The sequence below is a fragment of the Pleuronectes platessa genome, chromosome 2 (genome assembly GCF_947347685.1).
Source record: "Pleuronectes platessa chromosome 2, fPlePla1.1, whole genome shotgun sequence".
Classification (NCBI taxonomy): domain Eukaryota; kingdom Metazoa; phylum Chordata; class Actinopteri; order Pleuronectiformes; family Pleuronectidae; genus Pleuronectes; species Pleuronectes platessa.
The window spans coordinates 1,732,662-1,746,677 of record NC_070627.1 but is presented as its reverse complement, the minus strand read 5'-3'; the positions used below and the strand labels follow the sequence as shown (position 1 = coordinate 1,746,677).

Below are 14,016 nucleotides of genomic sequence, written 5' to 3'. Positions count from 1 at the left end.
AAACACATTCTTCATGTGAACAAACACAATCAGGGCTGTAAGGTTGCTGGTTTGAATCCGGTTCAGATGGGGTCTTCCTGTGTGGAGTCTGCATGTTCTCCCCGTGTTTTCTCCAGGTACTCCGGCTTCATCTCACAAACACATGCAGATTAGGGGTTGTGTAGATTGGAGACTACACACAAGCTGCTGCTGCTTCAGCCTCTGGATCCTCAGGACACAGCTCAGCCTCCATCCACACACACTGTCCTCTTCACACTCACCTCCACAAAGATCACCTCCTCCATCTGTTGAGAGAAGAAGACATCAGTGTTACAGAGACTCACTTCATCAGCAGTGAGTCAGTGATGCAGCTCATCCAGTAGAAAGAGCAGCAGGGACTTCAGTCCTGTTCAGAGGTGGAGCAGCTTCCTCTCTGCTTCATGTTCACGTGTTGGAATGAACACGCTAAGAGCTCAGTGTGTGTCCTCTGCATGTCAAAGTGCAGAGTGGACACCTGAGAGGTGGATTTACTGCTGTTACAGGTGAAGCCATGTTTCACTGTGTGTTGATGAACATCTGCTTCTGACAAACTGGGACCAGAGGAGACAGATGGACCTCAGCAGAGGTTCTGCTCTGTATAAAGAGCTCCTGGTTACCATGTGATGAGGAGAGGCTTCAGTCCCACTGATCTCAGAGCTGTGACAAAGATCCACCTGATCAGTTCTTCACTGATGAAGAGGACAGAGAGAGGTGAGAGGACAAACTGTCTCAGATCAGAGGAAGACGACACCGTCTCTGTCCCTCGTGTGAGGCTGTCAGCTGTGGTCCAGCTTCACTTCCTGTTCACATGAAAACAACAACAACTGTCGTCTTCACGTCAACTCAATCACATGATCCCAAGCAGCTTGTGGCTTGTCTGATTGGCCTACTGTTGTCTCTTTGTGTCTCTGTCCAATCCTGACGTCTGTTCTCATTGTCCTCTCACAGCTTCACTGAGGAAACACTGAGGCCTGAACTACGAAGACTCTTCAACATGTCCAGGAGATCTTTCTGAGATCAGCTCAACTGAACCTGACAGACACAGTCAGGCTAAGTGGTCACATGACGCTGGTTATCAACTCGTTAAGTTAACTCAGGTTTTCCTCATCGAGATCTGAGCGTGCACATCAAGGGGTGGGGTCTACTGTGTGTGACCAATCACAGTCATGGACAGTTTGACTGACAGCAGAGCCTCATATTTCACAACCAGGATCAAACTGTTCTATAATAAAAATCAGAGGAGAACAAACACATGATCCAAAATAAAATAAACTAAGTCACAGCTGCTAAGCACACACTGTCTCTGAAGACACACACTGTCTCAAGTTCTCTGAGGACACAAACTGTCTTTGAGGACACACACTGTCTCACTGTCTCTGAGGACACACTGTGGTGGAAACCTCTGACATCACTACTCAATAGAAACACATGGACCTATCTTCAGGAAACTGACTGAGGTCATCTGGTGTTTTGGGGACAGGATGAGTCTGGAGACATTGAGATGTTCTGGGTGAGTTAGAGATCAACTGAACCAACCCGACGTTGATTTAAACCTCCCTTATCCGTCCCTTTAAGGAGAGTGTGCACCACACAACAGTGTAGAGTCACTGTGGTCAGTGGGCGGAGCTTCTATACGGGTTGATCTCCAACTTAACCTGGAGCAGGTTAGCCATCATCCGAAGTTACCATGGTGATTTACCTCGTTAAGAAGTGGACGAGCTTCGTAGAACTGAAAAACTAAACCTGAAGTTAACCTGATAACCACAAATCCTGCTTGGTAGCACAGACCCTGGATCTGTGATACTGACTGTGTTTAGTAACATACTGATGAAAGCAGCGTGGACTGACTCCAACCATCTACTGACCACAGAGTCTCCAGTCGACAGGTTGGACTCTGCTCAAGATCAAGCAGCTCCTTCACTGCTGAGTCCGGCAGGTGGTTGAAGCTCAGATCCAGTTCTCTCAGATGAGAGGGGTTTGACCTCAGAGCTGAAGCCAGAGAAGAACAGCTGATCTCTGACAGACTGCAGAACCTGGATAAAGAATAAAACTTAACTGTAAATTAAACTGAGTTCATGTGTGAAAATAAAAGACACATATTCATGTCAGCACAGACTCATAACATGGAAGATAAATATGAAATCAGACATGTTGGACTAAAAACGAGTCCTGATTCAGTACAAATGGATTATTTGGACCCGGTCTCTGTCCTGCAGATCAGTTTAGGAAATCCAGAACTAAACTCACTGTTTTAACAAGTAGTTGAATATTTTTAAAAATGTCACTGAATTAAAGAATGGGTTCAAGTTATGTATGAAAAGGAATTATGTTAAATTCAAATTAAATGAGATAAATTGTGTATAAACGCTGTTTTATAGATATGAGATCTACAAATGTCAGTCAGTGAACTGACCTCAGAGTCTCCAGTCGACAGGTTCGATTCTGTAGAAAACCACACAGCTCCTTCACTCCTGAGTCCTGCAGGTCGTTGTCACTCAGATCCAGTTCTCTCAGATGAGAGGGGTTTGACCTCAGAGTTGAAGCCAGAGAAGAACAGCTGATCTCTGACAGACTGCAGCTCTTCAACCTGGATAAAGAAATATGAATATTAGAACGTGTCCTCCTGTTGTTGTGGATCGTCATCATGTCAACATAGACTCTCAACATGCTGCTGAATACAGTCCAGTCTGTGACCTTAAGATAAATATCAGATCAGACATGTTGGACCATTGTTTCAATCATCAGCTCCTTCTCTGTGTGTTGGTTACTGAGCAGGTTTTTGTAATTAAACACTGTTTAAAGTAGGGATGGCTCCTGACACTCACTTCCTGTTTGTTTCTATACTTATCAACTGTCCAACAATTTCAATAAGAATGTGTTTTATTTTGAAAACCTGAGGAGGACGAGTGCTCGGCCTCAGTCCACATGTTATTTACTGACACTTTCTTAGTGATCAGGAGCAGGTGAGTGCAGGTGAATGGAGCTGATGAGGTGGACGTGACTGACAGGCTGGGTGAGTGACAGATGACTGAGGGGCAGTGAGCAGAGCAGGGGTCGGATTTATAACCGTTGCGTGTGCACAAAACGGGGCCTGAAACGTGCGTACGCCACTTCTCACACCAAAGTTGGGATTTATAAAAACGAACTTGACGGGAATTATTATTTCTAAGCAAACTCTGAACCATGCGTACAAGTGTTTTGGAGACGGGAAAGTGGCGATGCAGACCTGAGGTGTTGAATTGAAGCAGATTATTGATCCAATTCATTATTTACATTAAAACCAACAGCTTAGTTTTGCTCGCGCGACATATCTGCTCCACCCGAGCCTTTAAATTAAAAAATATATAAAACAACTTACAGCAAATTACGTTCAGATTCTATTTAACAGTGGAGTTACAGAGCCGAGTCATTAATAGTTTTTAATATCTTCTAACACTGTGCGTGTATCATCATATCGCTGCAGTGAACATGACTGAGCGCACGGAGCACAGAGCGCAAAGAGCACACAGGAGATCACTTAAGAAATGAAGACACTTTCCAAATAATCTCCCAGTGGAGGTAAGGATCCACAGATGTGAGGGAATCGGTCCGATGCTCTAAATAAATAAATACTGCCGTGACAGTGGTGCGGGGTTCTGCGTGGTGTGCAGGTGAATGGAAGGACGAGGAGGAAGCGAGGGTTCAGCGATTTCTGATCTCTCACATTGTGTTATCCACAGCAGTGTATTTTCTTTATTAGTGACATCACTGCTGTTCCATAAAGTCGCTCTTCACCTCCACCTCACTAACGAACACCTCGATGTCAGTGTCAGAAAGTTTCACTTCCTCTTCACATCGCTTGATGCCGTGCCTCCGTCAGGACTCATGTGGAAGCCCGTTGGTCAGCGGCATCATTTAATGTTCGTGCCGTGCTTTGCATTGACCATTCATGGTTGAAGGTGGGCGTGTGGAGGGTGGATTTGGAGGCAGATCCACGTACGAATGTTTCCAGGTGGACTGTGAACATTGTGTTCAGGTGTGCATGCGCACGGTTTTATAAATCGGAATTAGCTCTGGCCAATGCCATTTCCGGCTTTTGTGCATACGCACACTCTTAGTAGGAATCCTACGCAATCCTTTATTTGTCGAGGTGGTGTCCTGTAAACGGTTCCGGGCTTTATAGATAATTGGCTAACTTTTTTTAGAAAACCTGGTCTTGTTAGGAGAGACGGCGTTCATCCCACTTGGGATGGAGCAGCTCTCTTATCTAGGAATATTACTCAGTCTATTACATGACAACCCATAGTTGGGACCAGGAAGCAGAGCTGCAGTGCTAAACACTTCTCTGCGCTCCCTCTGGATCAGTCACACAACCCCATAGAGATTGTGTCTGTTCACCGTCCGATTAAATTATTGAAATTAAACAATAACAGAGCGAGAACTCCACACAAAAATTTAATACAAATTAAAACAACCTCTGAAACAATACAGGAAACCCAGACTTTTAAATGTGGTCTTTTAAACATTAGATCACTGGAAAAAAAGGCTCTTTTAGTTAATGAAATAGTCTCCGACTACAACATAGATTTATTGTCCCTCACTGAGACTTGGCTGCATCCTGATGAATATGTCAGTCTAAATGAATCTACTCCCCCCAGTCATATCAATTCACAGGTTCCTAGAGAAATTGGGCGAGGAGGTGGAGTTGCTGCTATTTTTAACTCCAGTCTATCAATTAATCCTAAACCTAAACTCAGCTACAAATCATTTGAATGTCTGGTTCTTAGTCTTCCACGCCAATCCAGGAACCACCAACAGCCAATCATATTTGCCGTAGTTTACCGTGCTCCCAGGGCTTATACTGAATTTTTAAAGGAATTCCCTGAGTTTTTATCAAACTTAGTCCTAAAGACCGATAAAATTATTATTGTTGGTGACTTTAATATTCATGTTGATAATAATAAAGATTGCCTTAGCGTAGCATTTATTTCAATACTAGACTCTATTGGTTTCAGTCAGTGTGTGCACAAACCTACTCATTGTGGTAACCACACACTTGACTTTGTATTAGCGTATGGTGTCGGAATTGAAAATGTAACAGTACTTCCGCGCAAACCAGTTCTATCAGACCATAATTTAATAACCTTTGATTTTTCAATAACTGAATATATGCCACTAATAAAAAATTCATTTTCTAGATGTCTACCTGATAGTGCTGTAGCTAAATTTAAGGAAATAATCCCAATTACATTTAAACCCGTATTAGCAGTAGATATAAACAACAAATTCTTTACAACCCTGAGCTCCATTGAGATCGACCACCTCGTCAATAGCTCTGCAGACTCATTACGATTAACATTAGACTCAATAGCGCCTCTAAAAAAGAAAAATGTCAAACATAGTAAATTAGCTCCGTGGTATAATTCCCAGACAAATGAGTTAAAACAATTATCAAGAAAACTAGAAAGGAAGTGGCGCTCCAGCAACAATGTTGAAAATCTAATAGACTGGAAGAATAGTGTTAAAGAATATAAAAAGGCTCTCCACAAAGCAAGAGCCGCCTACTATTCAAAACTAATAGAAGAGAATAAAAACAACCCCAGGTTTCTCTTCAGCACTGTAGCCAGGCTGACAGAGAGTCACACCTCCACCGAACCCAGTATTCCTCCATCCTTAAATAGCAATATCTTTATGACCTTTTTTAATGATAAAATTCAAACTATTAGAAATAAAATCAACCATCTCCTGCCCTCAATTGGCACTAATACCCTCCCAACAACAGAGACCTCAGAAACGGCTGAGAATCCTACCCATTACTTAGACAGCTTCTCTCTGATCACCCGTGATCAGTTTACCAAATTAATCTCAGGTTCTAAACCAACAACCTGTATCTTAGATCCCATTCCTACCAAATTACTTAAAGAAATTCTGCCCCTAATTGATAGTTCGTTACTTAACATTATCAATCTGTCATTATCATCAGGTTATGTACCACAGTCTTTTAAAATAGCTGTCATCAAACCCCTACTCAAAAAACCCACCCTAGACCCAGAGGTTTTAGCCAATTACAGACCAATATCTAATCTCCCCTTCACCTCTAAAATCTTAGAAAAAGTTGTTGCCAATCAGCTGTGTGAGTTTCTCCGGGAAAATAATATATATGAAGACTTTCAATCGGGGTTTAGAGCCAATCACAGTACAGAGACAGCCTTGGCAAAAGTCACTAATGACCTTTTAATAGCCTCAGATCAGGGACTTGTGTCTGTCCTCGTTCTGTTAGATCTCAGTGCAGCATTCGACACAATTGACCATCAAATTCTATTACAAAGACTCAAACAGTTAATTAACATTAATGGAACCGCCCTTAACTGGTTTAAATCGTATTTTTCTGATCGCTCCCAATTTGTGCAAATTAATGATGAGTCATCTGTGCGCACCAAAGTTAACCATGGTGTTCCACAGGGCTCTGTGCTCGGCCCAATTTTATTCTCATTAAATATGCTTCCACTAGGAAACATTATCAGGACACACTCGGTAAATTTCCACTGCTATGCGGATGACACCCAGTTATATTTGTCAATAAAACCTGAACAAAGTAATCAATTAACTAAACTTCGAACATGTCTCAAGGACATAAAAACCTGGATGACCCGCAATTTTCTCTTATTAAACTCAGACAAAACAGAGGTTATAATACTTGGCCCCAAACACCTTAGAGATACATTATTTAATGATATAGCTGCGCTAGACGACATTGCCCTTGCTTCCAATGAAACAGTCAGGAACTTGGGAGTGATCTTCGATCCTGATTTATCCTTTAATAGTCACTTAAAACAAATTTCTAGGACCGCTTTTTTCCACTTGCGTAATATTTCCAAAATTAGACATGTCCTTTCCCAAAAAGATGCAGAAAAACTAGTCCACGCCTTTGTTACATCGAGACTGGACTATTGTAATTCATTATTATCAGGCTCCAGCAGTAAGTCGTTAAAGACTCTACAGCTTGTCCAAAATGCCGCAGCACGTGTACTGACGAGAACAAAGAGAAGAGAGCACATTTCTCCAGTATTAGCATCGCTACACTGGCTTCCAGTTAAATCTAGAATAGAATTTAAAATTCTCCTCCTCACCTTCAAGGCCCTTAATAATATGGCGCCTTTTTACCTTAAAGAGCTGTTAGTACCTTATAAACCCACTAGAGCACTCCGCTCCCAGAATTCAAGCCTACTTGTCGTCCCTAAATTCTCTAAAAGTAGAGTAGGAGCCAGAGCTTTTAGCCATCAAGCCCCTCGGCTGTGGAATAATCTACCACTTTCAGTTCGGGAGGCAGTCACCATCTTTTCGTTTAAAAGTAGGCTCAAAACCTTCCTTTTTGATAAAGCTTATAGTTAGAGCTAATTAGTGCGCCAGAACGTTACTTGTTCTATTTTATGACACATGACACACGGAGCTTCTCTTTCCAGCTTCTCCTTCCTCTTCTCCATCCCTATCCCCCTTCCCCGGAATCCCTTTGCTTTATCACCCGCAGATCCAGGGCCTCTGTGGCCGCACCATGGATTGCGGTTTGTGGATCGTGCACCGGGGGTCGCGGTGGTGGATCCATTGAGTCATGTGGGCTGATCGTGGTGCTGGTGGCGGACCCTGTGTCGCGTTGGCATTGGGCACGGGCGGTGGACCAGGACCGCGGTGGTGGCTTGTGATGGGTCCTGGTGGTCGGCGGTGGACGGTGACTGAGGACTGGAGTGGCGTCTGGTCTGGATGGTGGATCGTGGTCTAGATGGTTGCTGAGCATGGACTGTGCTTGCAGCGGGACTGCCTGGCATGTCATGTTGGGGTTGTCCTTCGGGATGTCTACCCTCATCAAATGCTGCTAGAGACTTTGATTATTGATGATGTTCTCCTGCACGTGGCATCTATTGCACTTCTGTCCGTCCTGGGAGAGGGATCCTCACATGTGGCTCTCTCTGGGGTTTCTACATATTTTTACCCTGTTAAAAGGGTTTTTAGTAGTTTTTCCTTACTCTTGCTGAGGGTTAAGGACAGAGGATGTCACACCCTGTTAAAGCCCTATGAGATGAATTGTAATTTGTGAATATGGGCTATACAAATAAAATTTGATTGATTGATTTATAAATCCGACCCCAGAACTGAGACAATTTAAATAAATAATGACCCAATAAGAAAGAAAGTCTGAAAAGTGAAGAAGGATTTAAGGACCTCAGAGTCTCCAGTCGACAGTTTGGACTCTCCAGTCCACAACACAGCAGCTTCACTTCTGAATCCTGCAGCTTGTTGTCACTCAGATCCAGTTCTCTCAGATGTGAGGGGTCTGACTTCAGAGCTGAGGCCATGACTTCACAGTGAGTCTCTGAGGGTCGACAACCACGAGTCTGTAATGAAAGAAAATATCAAATCTGTGAGAAAACAACATTCATACAAAACGTGATCATTTGACCCTCACCTTGGTAAATCCCCTTCTTGTTAAAAACGAATCCTTTCAAATTTGGTACAAGCATTCGTTCAGACTAACAGAGGAGCTCATTAGATTCAGATGGTCAGAGGACAAAGGTCAAGGTAAATAACTACTCTCTTCTTCCCTTTGTCTCCAAAACTCTCGAGATAACTATCTTTAATCAACTCTCCTCCTATCTACAGTTCTGTCTCTTTGTGTTTTCTTTTTCCTTTTTTATTTTGTAGTCTTGCTTTCCTTGTGTGTTGTTCCAACTTCTCGGGTGTGTCACTTCCTGTCTTGGTGATTGTCTTTCCCAGTCCTCATGTGTTGCACCTGTGGCTAGTTACCCCCAGCCTTCCCTGTGTCTCTATTTAAGCCTCTGTGTTCCCCAAGCCCTTTGTCGGTTCGTTACTCATTAATACACGTCGTCATCTATGGTTTGTTTTGTCCTGCTGTCTCGCCCAGCTTCTCTTTCCTTGTTCTCCGTGCGCATTGTCGCCAGTCCTTACTTGTTAGTGTTCATGTTTTGTTTTTGTCTTGTTTTAAGTATCCTTTTTATATTAAATACCTTTTTTCGTTTTAACCTCTGCATCCTGGGTCCATCTCCTTCCTCAAACCGTGACACAAGTCTGGTTTCAAGGCAGGTCACTCAACTGAGACTGCCCTCCTTGCTGTCTCCAAGCATCTTTACACTGCTAGAGCAGCCTCTCTCTCCTTCTAGACCTCTCTGCTGCATTTGACACAGTGAACCACCAGATCCTTATTTCTTCCCTTTAGGACCTTGGTGTCTCAGGCTCTGCTCTCTCCCTGCTCTCATCCTACCTCAACGACCGTACTTATCGGGTAACTTGAAGAGGATCTGTGTCTGAACCTTGTCCTCTCACCACTGGGGTCCCTCAAGGTTCTGTCCTGGGTCCTCTCCTCTTCTCTTTGTGTAACTAACCCTACATGTGTTATTGTTTATATATTTATTGAAGTGTCTTTCTGTTATTTTATTGTGAAAATGTTATACGATTTTATTTTGAAACGGTTCCGGTGGCGTCGCGGTCTTCCTCTGTTGACGGAAACTTCTAGAAAAGAGTTTTATGTTTAGCGATCCTCCGAGGAAGGACAATTTCTTACGGTGTTTCTAAGTTGTTCAAAGTTTTATTAATATGTACGGTGTAACAAGGACGGCTTGAAAAAACAGAACATCAGTCAAAAAATACCATCTTTCGGAGGATCTGTTACACTTTGTACACCAACTCTCTCGGCTCTGTCATTCACTCACATGGCTTTTCCTACCATAGCTATGCTGACGACACCCAACTAATCCTCTCTTTTCCCAAATCTGTAACACAGATAGACACTCTCTGCCTGTCTGACTGACATCTCTCAGTGGATGTCTGCACCTGAAAATTAACCTTGACAAGACTGAACTACTTTTCCTTCCAGGGAAGATCTGACTATTACCTTTGACAAGGTAATAGCCAGACTGCTAGGAACCTGGGTGTGACACTCGATAACCAACTCTCCCTTACTGCCAATATTACTGTGACAACACGTTCCTGTATATTCATGCTGTACAACATCAGGAAAATACGGCGGTGCAGGTTCTGGTCCAGGCCCTGGTCATCTCACGCCTTGACTATTGTAACTCCCTCCTGGCAGGTCTACCTGCTACTGCCATCCGACCCCTGCAGCTCATTAAGAATGCAGTAGCTCGACTGGTCTGTAACCTAAATTCACTAACACTATTCTGCTCCTCCGCTTCCTTCACTGGTTACCAGTGGCCGCTCGCATCCGGTTCAAAACACTAGTACTTGCGTACTATGCTGTGAACGGATCAGGTCCAGTCTACATCCAGGACATGGTCAAACGTTACACCCCAGCCCGTTCACTCCCCTCGGCTTCTGCCAATCGGCTCGTTGCTCCTTCACTGCTAAACACTCATCAACATCACAACTGTTTGCTGTCCTGGCTCCTAAATGGTGGAATGAGCTCCCTATCGACATCCAGAGAGCAGAAAGCTTACACATCTTCCACCGCAAACTAATAACACACTTCTTCCGAATATACCTTGAATACAATTTTTAAATAACAATTTAGTAGCACTTAAATGGCACTTACTTATAGCACTTTGTAGTTTTGCTACATTGTACTTTCTTGATTCTTGTTGTTCTGGGCTTGTACCCTTGGTATTGTTATTGTAAGTTGCATTGGATAAAAGCGTCAGCTAAATTAAATGTAATGTAATGTGATATATTCAACATGTCAGGAACCTGGAGGGACGGACACTGCACTGGTTGGGAGTGGAGGTCAAACGCAGGGTGGGAACTCTGGTTTGACCAGAAAGAAGAATAAACTATATTTCATGCTTCTTCAGTTTAAAGGAACCGTCAGTGATTCTCATCCAAAACACTGATTCAGTGATCTTCTCCTCACATTGGATCTGATCTAGTTGTTCTCATATGTACATGAGAACAATAACAATGTTTATGTACATAATAATAATAACTTTAACACACACACACACACACACACACACACACACACACACACACACACACACACACACACACACACACACACACACACACACACACACACACACACACACACACACACACACACACACACAAACAAACTCTCCAATCAACCTAACTCCAATCGCCATGTCTTTGGGATTGTGGCTTTGGGATTGTGGAGGAAGCTCGAGAGCCCAGAGAAAACCTGCAGACACCAGGAGAACCTCTAACGATGAGATACATACTCATACACTGAGTGTATTTGAAGAACGACTCATCTCCACTGATTGAACATGTTATTGATCAAGTCTGGACTCACTGAGCCTTCCTGCAGTTCCTCACAGCTGGGATCAGTCTCCTTTGACCCTGGTATGTTGTGTTGAACTTCTTCAGGTCCAACTCATCCAGAACCTCCTCTGACATCTGCAGCATGTAGGCCAGAGCTGAGCAGTCAAAGACAGAGAGTTTCTCCTTTGATCTGTTCTCTGATGTCAGGAACTGTTGCATCTGCTGATGAACTGAGTGGTCGTTCATCTCAGTCAGACAGTGGAAGATGTTGATACTTCTTTCAGGAGAAATGTAATAACTGTCCATCTCCTTCAGGTTGTTGATTTCTCTCTGGATGATCTCTGGATTGTTCCCTGTCCGACCCAGCAGGTCTCCTAAGACTCTCTGGTTGGACTCCAGACTGAGGCCGTGAAGGAAGCGAACAAACAGGTCCAGATGACCATTTGTACTGGTGAGGGACTTCTCCATGGTTCTCTTCAGGAGGTCATCCAGGGAGGAGGTACCCCATTTGTTCCTCCATGTTCCCAAGAAGTCGTTGAGTTCTTCTGTGTTCCTCTTGGTGCAACAGTGGAACATGTAGACTGCAGCCAGAAAGTCCTGAACACTCAGATGAACAAAGCAGTAGACTGATTTCCGGAAGATCGCACACTCTCTTCTGAAGATCTCAGTACAAACTCCTGAGTACACCGAGGCCTCTGTGACATTAAGACCACACCGCTCCAGGTCTTCTTGGTAGAACATGATGTTTCCTTCCTCCAGATGTTTAAGTGCCAGCCTCCCCAGCTTCAGGAGAACGTCCCTGTCAGCCTCCGTCAGCTGCTGTGGAGTCGTCTCATGTCCCTCACCGTACTTGTTGTTCTTCCTCTTTGTCTGAACCAGCAGGAAGTGTGAGTACAGGTCAGTCAGGGTCTTGGGCAGCTCTCCTCTCTGGTCTGTGGTCAGAATGTGCTCCAGAACTGTAGCACTGATCCAGCAGAAGACTGGGATTTGACACATGATGTGGAGGCTCCTGGACGTCTTGATGTGTGAGATGATTCTGCTGCACAGCTCTTCATCACTGAATCTCCTCCTGAAGTACTCCTCCTTCTGGGCCTCAGTGAAGCCTCGTACTTCTGTGACCCTGTCAACACATGCAGGAGGGATCTGATTGGCCGCCGCAGGTCTGGAGGTTATCCAGACCAGAGCCGAGGGAAGCAGATTCCCCCGGATGAGGTTTGTCAGCAGCACGTTGACTGATGACCTCTGTGTGACCTCAGACACAAGCTCCCTGTGGTTGAAGTCCAGAGAAGGTCTGCTTTCATCCAGGCCGTCAAAGATGAACAAAGGTTTACAGACAGCGAGCGTCTCTGCCGTGAGCTTCTGTAACGCTGGATGGAAAACATGGAGCAGCGTGAGAAGACTGTGCTGCTGGTCCTTCACCAGGTTCAGCTCCCTGAACGAAAGCACAGCCAGCAGACCCACATCCTGGTTCTCTAAACCCTCTGCCCAGTCCAGAGTGAACTTCTGCACCGAGAAGGTTTTTCCAACGCCAGCGACGCCGTTGGTCAGGACGACTCTGATACTGCTCTGCTGGTCAGTGGAGGCTTTAAAGATGTCGTGGACCTTGATGGGAGTGTTGTGGAGGATCTTCATCTTGGAAGCCGTCTCAAGCTGCCACACCTCATGTTGAGTATTAGCCTCTTCACTCTGTCCCTCTGTGATGTAGAGCTCAGTGTAGATCCTATTGAGGAGGGTTCTACTTCCTGTTGCATCACTTCCTTCAGGCACATGTTAACATCTTCTCCTCAGACTGAGCTTATGTTCATCTGAAACCTCCTGCAGACCACGATCTGCTGAAAGACAAGAAACAATGTCAGAGACAGAGAATCTGAGAATCTGCTGATTGTTTTCATCAGATACAGAAAAACTACAGAAAATAAAAGCTTTTTAACTTTGTGCTTTTCTAACGATGTTAAATGTTGATGCTGTATGAAGGAACAAAATAAAACCACATGTGCTGTTGTCAGAAGTGAAGACATCAGCAGACACATGAACAGTGCTGCTCTGACCGGCTGTCTGAGCTCCAGCTCCTGTTCTGGATCTTTGTCCACACTGGGGACAGGAGGAGTCTCCTGAAGAACCAGACTGGTCCCAGTATGAGGTGATGCATTGTCTGCAGAACCAGTGTCCACAGCTGGTGGAGACTGGATCCTTCAGGACATCCTGACACGAAGCACAGCAGGACGACTGCTCCTCCTCAGAAACATGACTCCTCTTCCTTTCCCTGTGAAGACATGTCCTGATAACTCACATGTCACAGTCACAGGTTGTCATCACTTCTGTCAAGGAGGTTTTGTTTTCACCCAGTATGTTTGTGTGTTGGTTGGTTCATTAGTGGGATTATAAAAAACTACAGATTACCAGAAAACTTGGTGGAAGGTTGTGGTGTGTGAACCAGATCAAGGGGGGGGGGGGGGGGTTCCTCTTTCACAGACATGTTCAGAGGACTGATGTTTACCAGTGTGTGGAATTTGGTGCAGATCCAAATCAAAATGAGTCTCTAGTGGATTTCAAAGTGGTTTCATAAGGAGCGTGTTGGTTCTTGGTGGAGGTCTGAGCTTTTTGAGTGATTCTGAGAGATTAGTCACCAACTTCAATGAAGCTGTGTCCTAATGCAGGGGCCACACTAGAGGAGACTAGATCCTCTTCAGAGCAGGTCCCAGTAGAAACAGTCTCTTACTCTGTGTGTGAGGGTCCAGGTTCATTACTGAAGAATAGAAGAAGATCTTTGAA

The 14,016-nt window shown here is 44.3% G+C and overlaps 2 protein-coding genes across 2 annotated transcripts; both read right to left on the bottom strand.

Moving 5' to 3' along the window:
• Positions 1 to 1,431: 1,431 nt before the first annotated feature.
• Positions 1,432 to 8,359, bottom strand: LOC128455114 (ribonuclease inhibitor-like). Its single transcript, XM_053438774.1, has 3 exons — positions 8,215 to 8,359; positions 2,432 to 2,605; positions 1,432 to 2,051 (listed from the first exon to the last, which is right to left on the bottom strand). The coding sequence occupies exons 1-3, from the start codon at positions 8,346 to 8,348 to the stop codon at positions 1,832 to 1,834; spliced, it is 528 nt and encodes a 175-aa protein (XP_053294749.1). The 5' UTR covers positions 8,349 to 8,359; the 3' UTR covers positions 1,432 to 1,831.
• Positions 8,360 to 11,083: 2,724 nt separating this feature from the next.
• On the bottom strand, positions 11,084 to 14,016 carry LOC128457576 (protein NLRC3-like). Its single transcript, XM_053442339.1, has 4 exons — positions 13,964 to 14,016; positions 13,293 to 13,507; positions 11,827 to 13,073; positions 11,084 to 11,161 (listed from the first exon to the last, which is right to left on the bottom strand). Exons 3-4 carry the CDS (start codon positions 12,874 to 12,876, stop codon positions 11,084 to 11,086), a joined length of 1,128 nt encoding a protein of 375 aa, XP_053298314.1. The 5' UTR covers positions 12,877 to 13,073; positions 13,293 to 13,507; positions 13,964 to 14,016.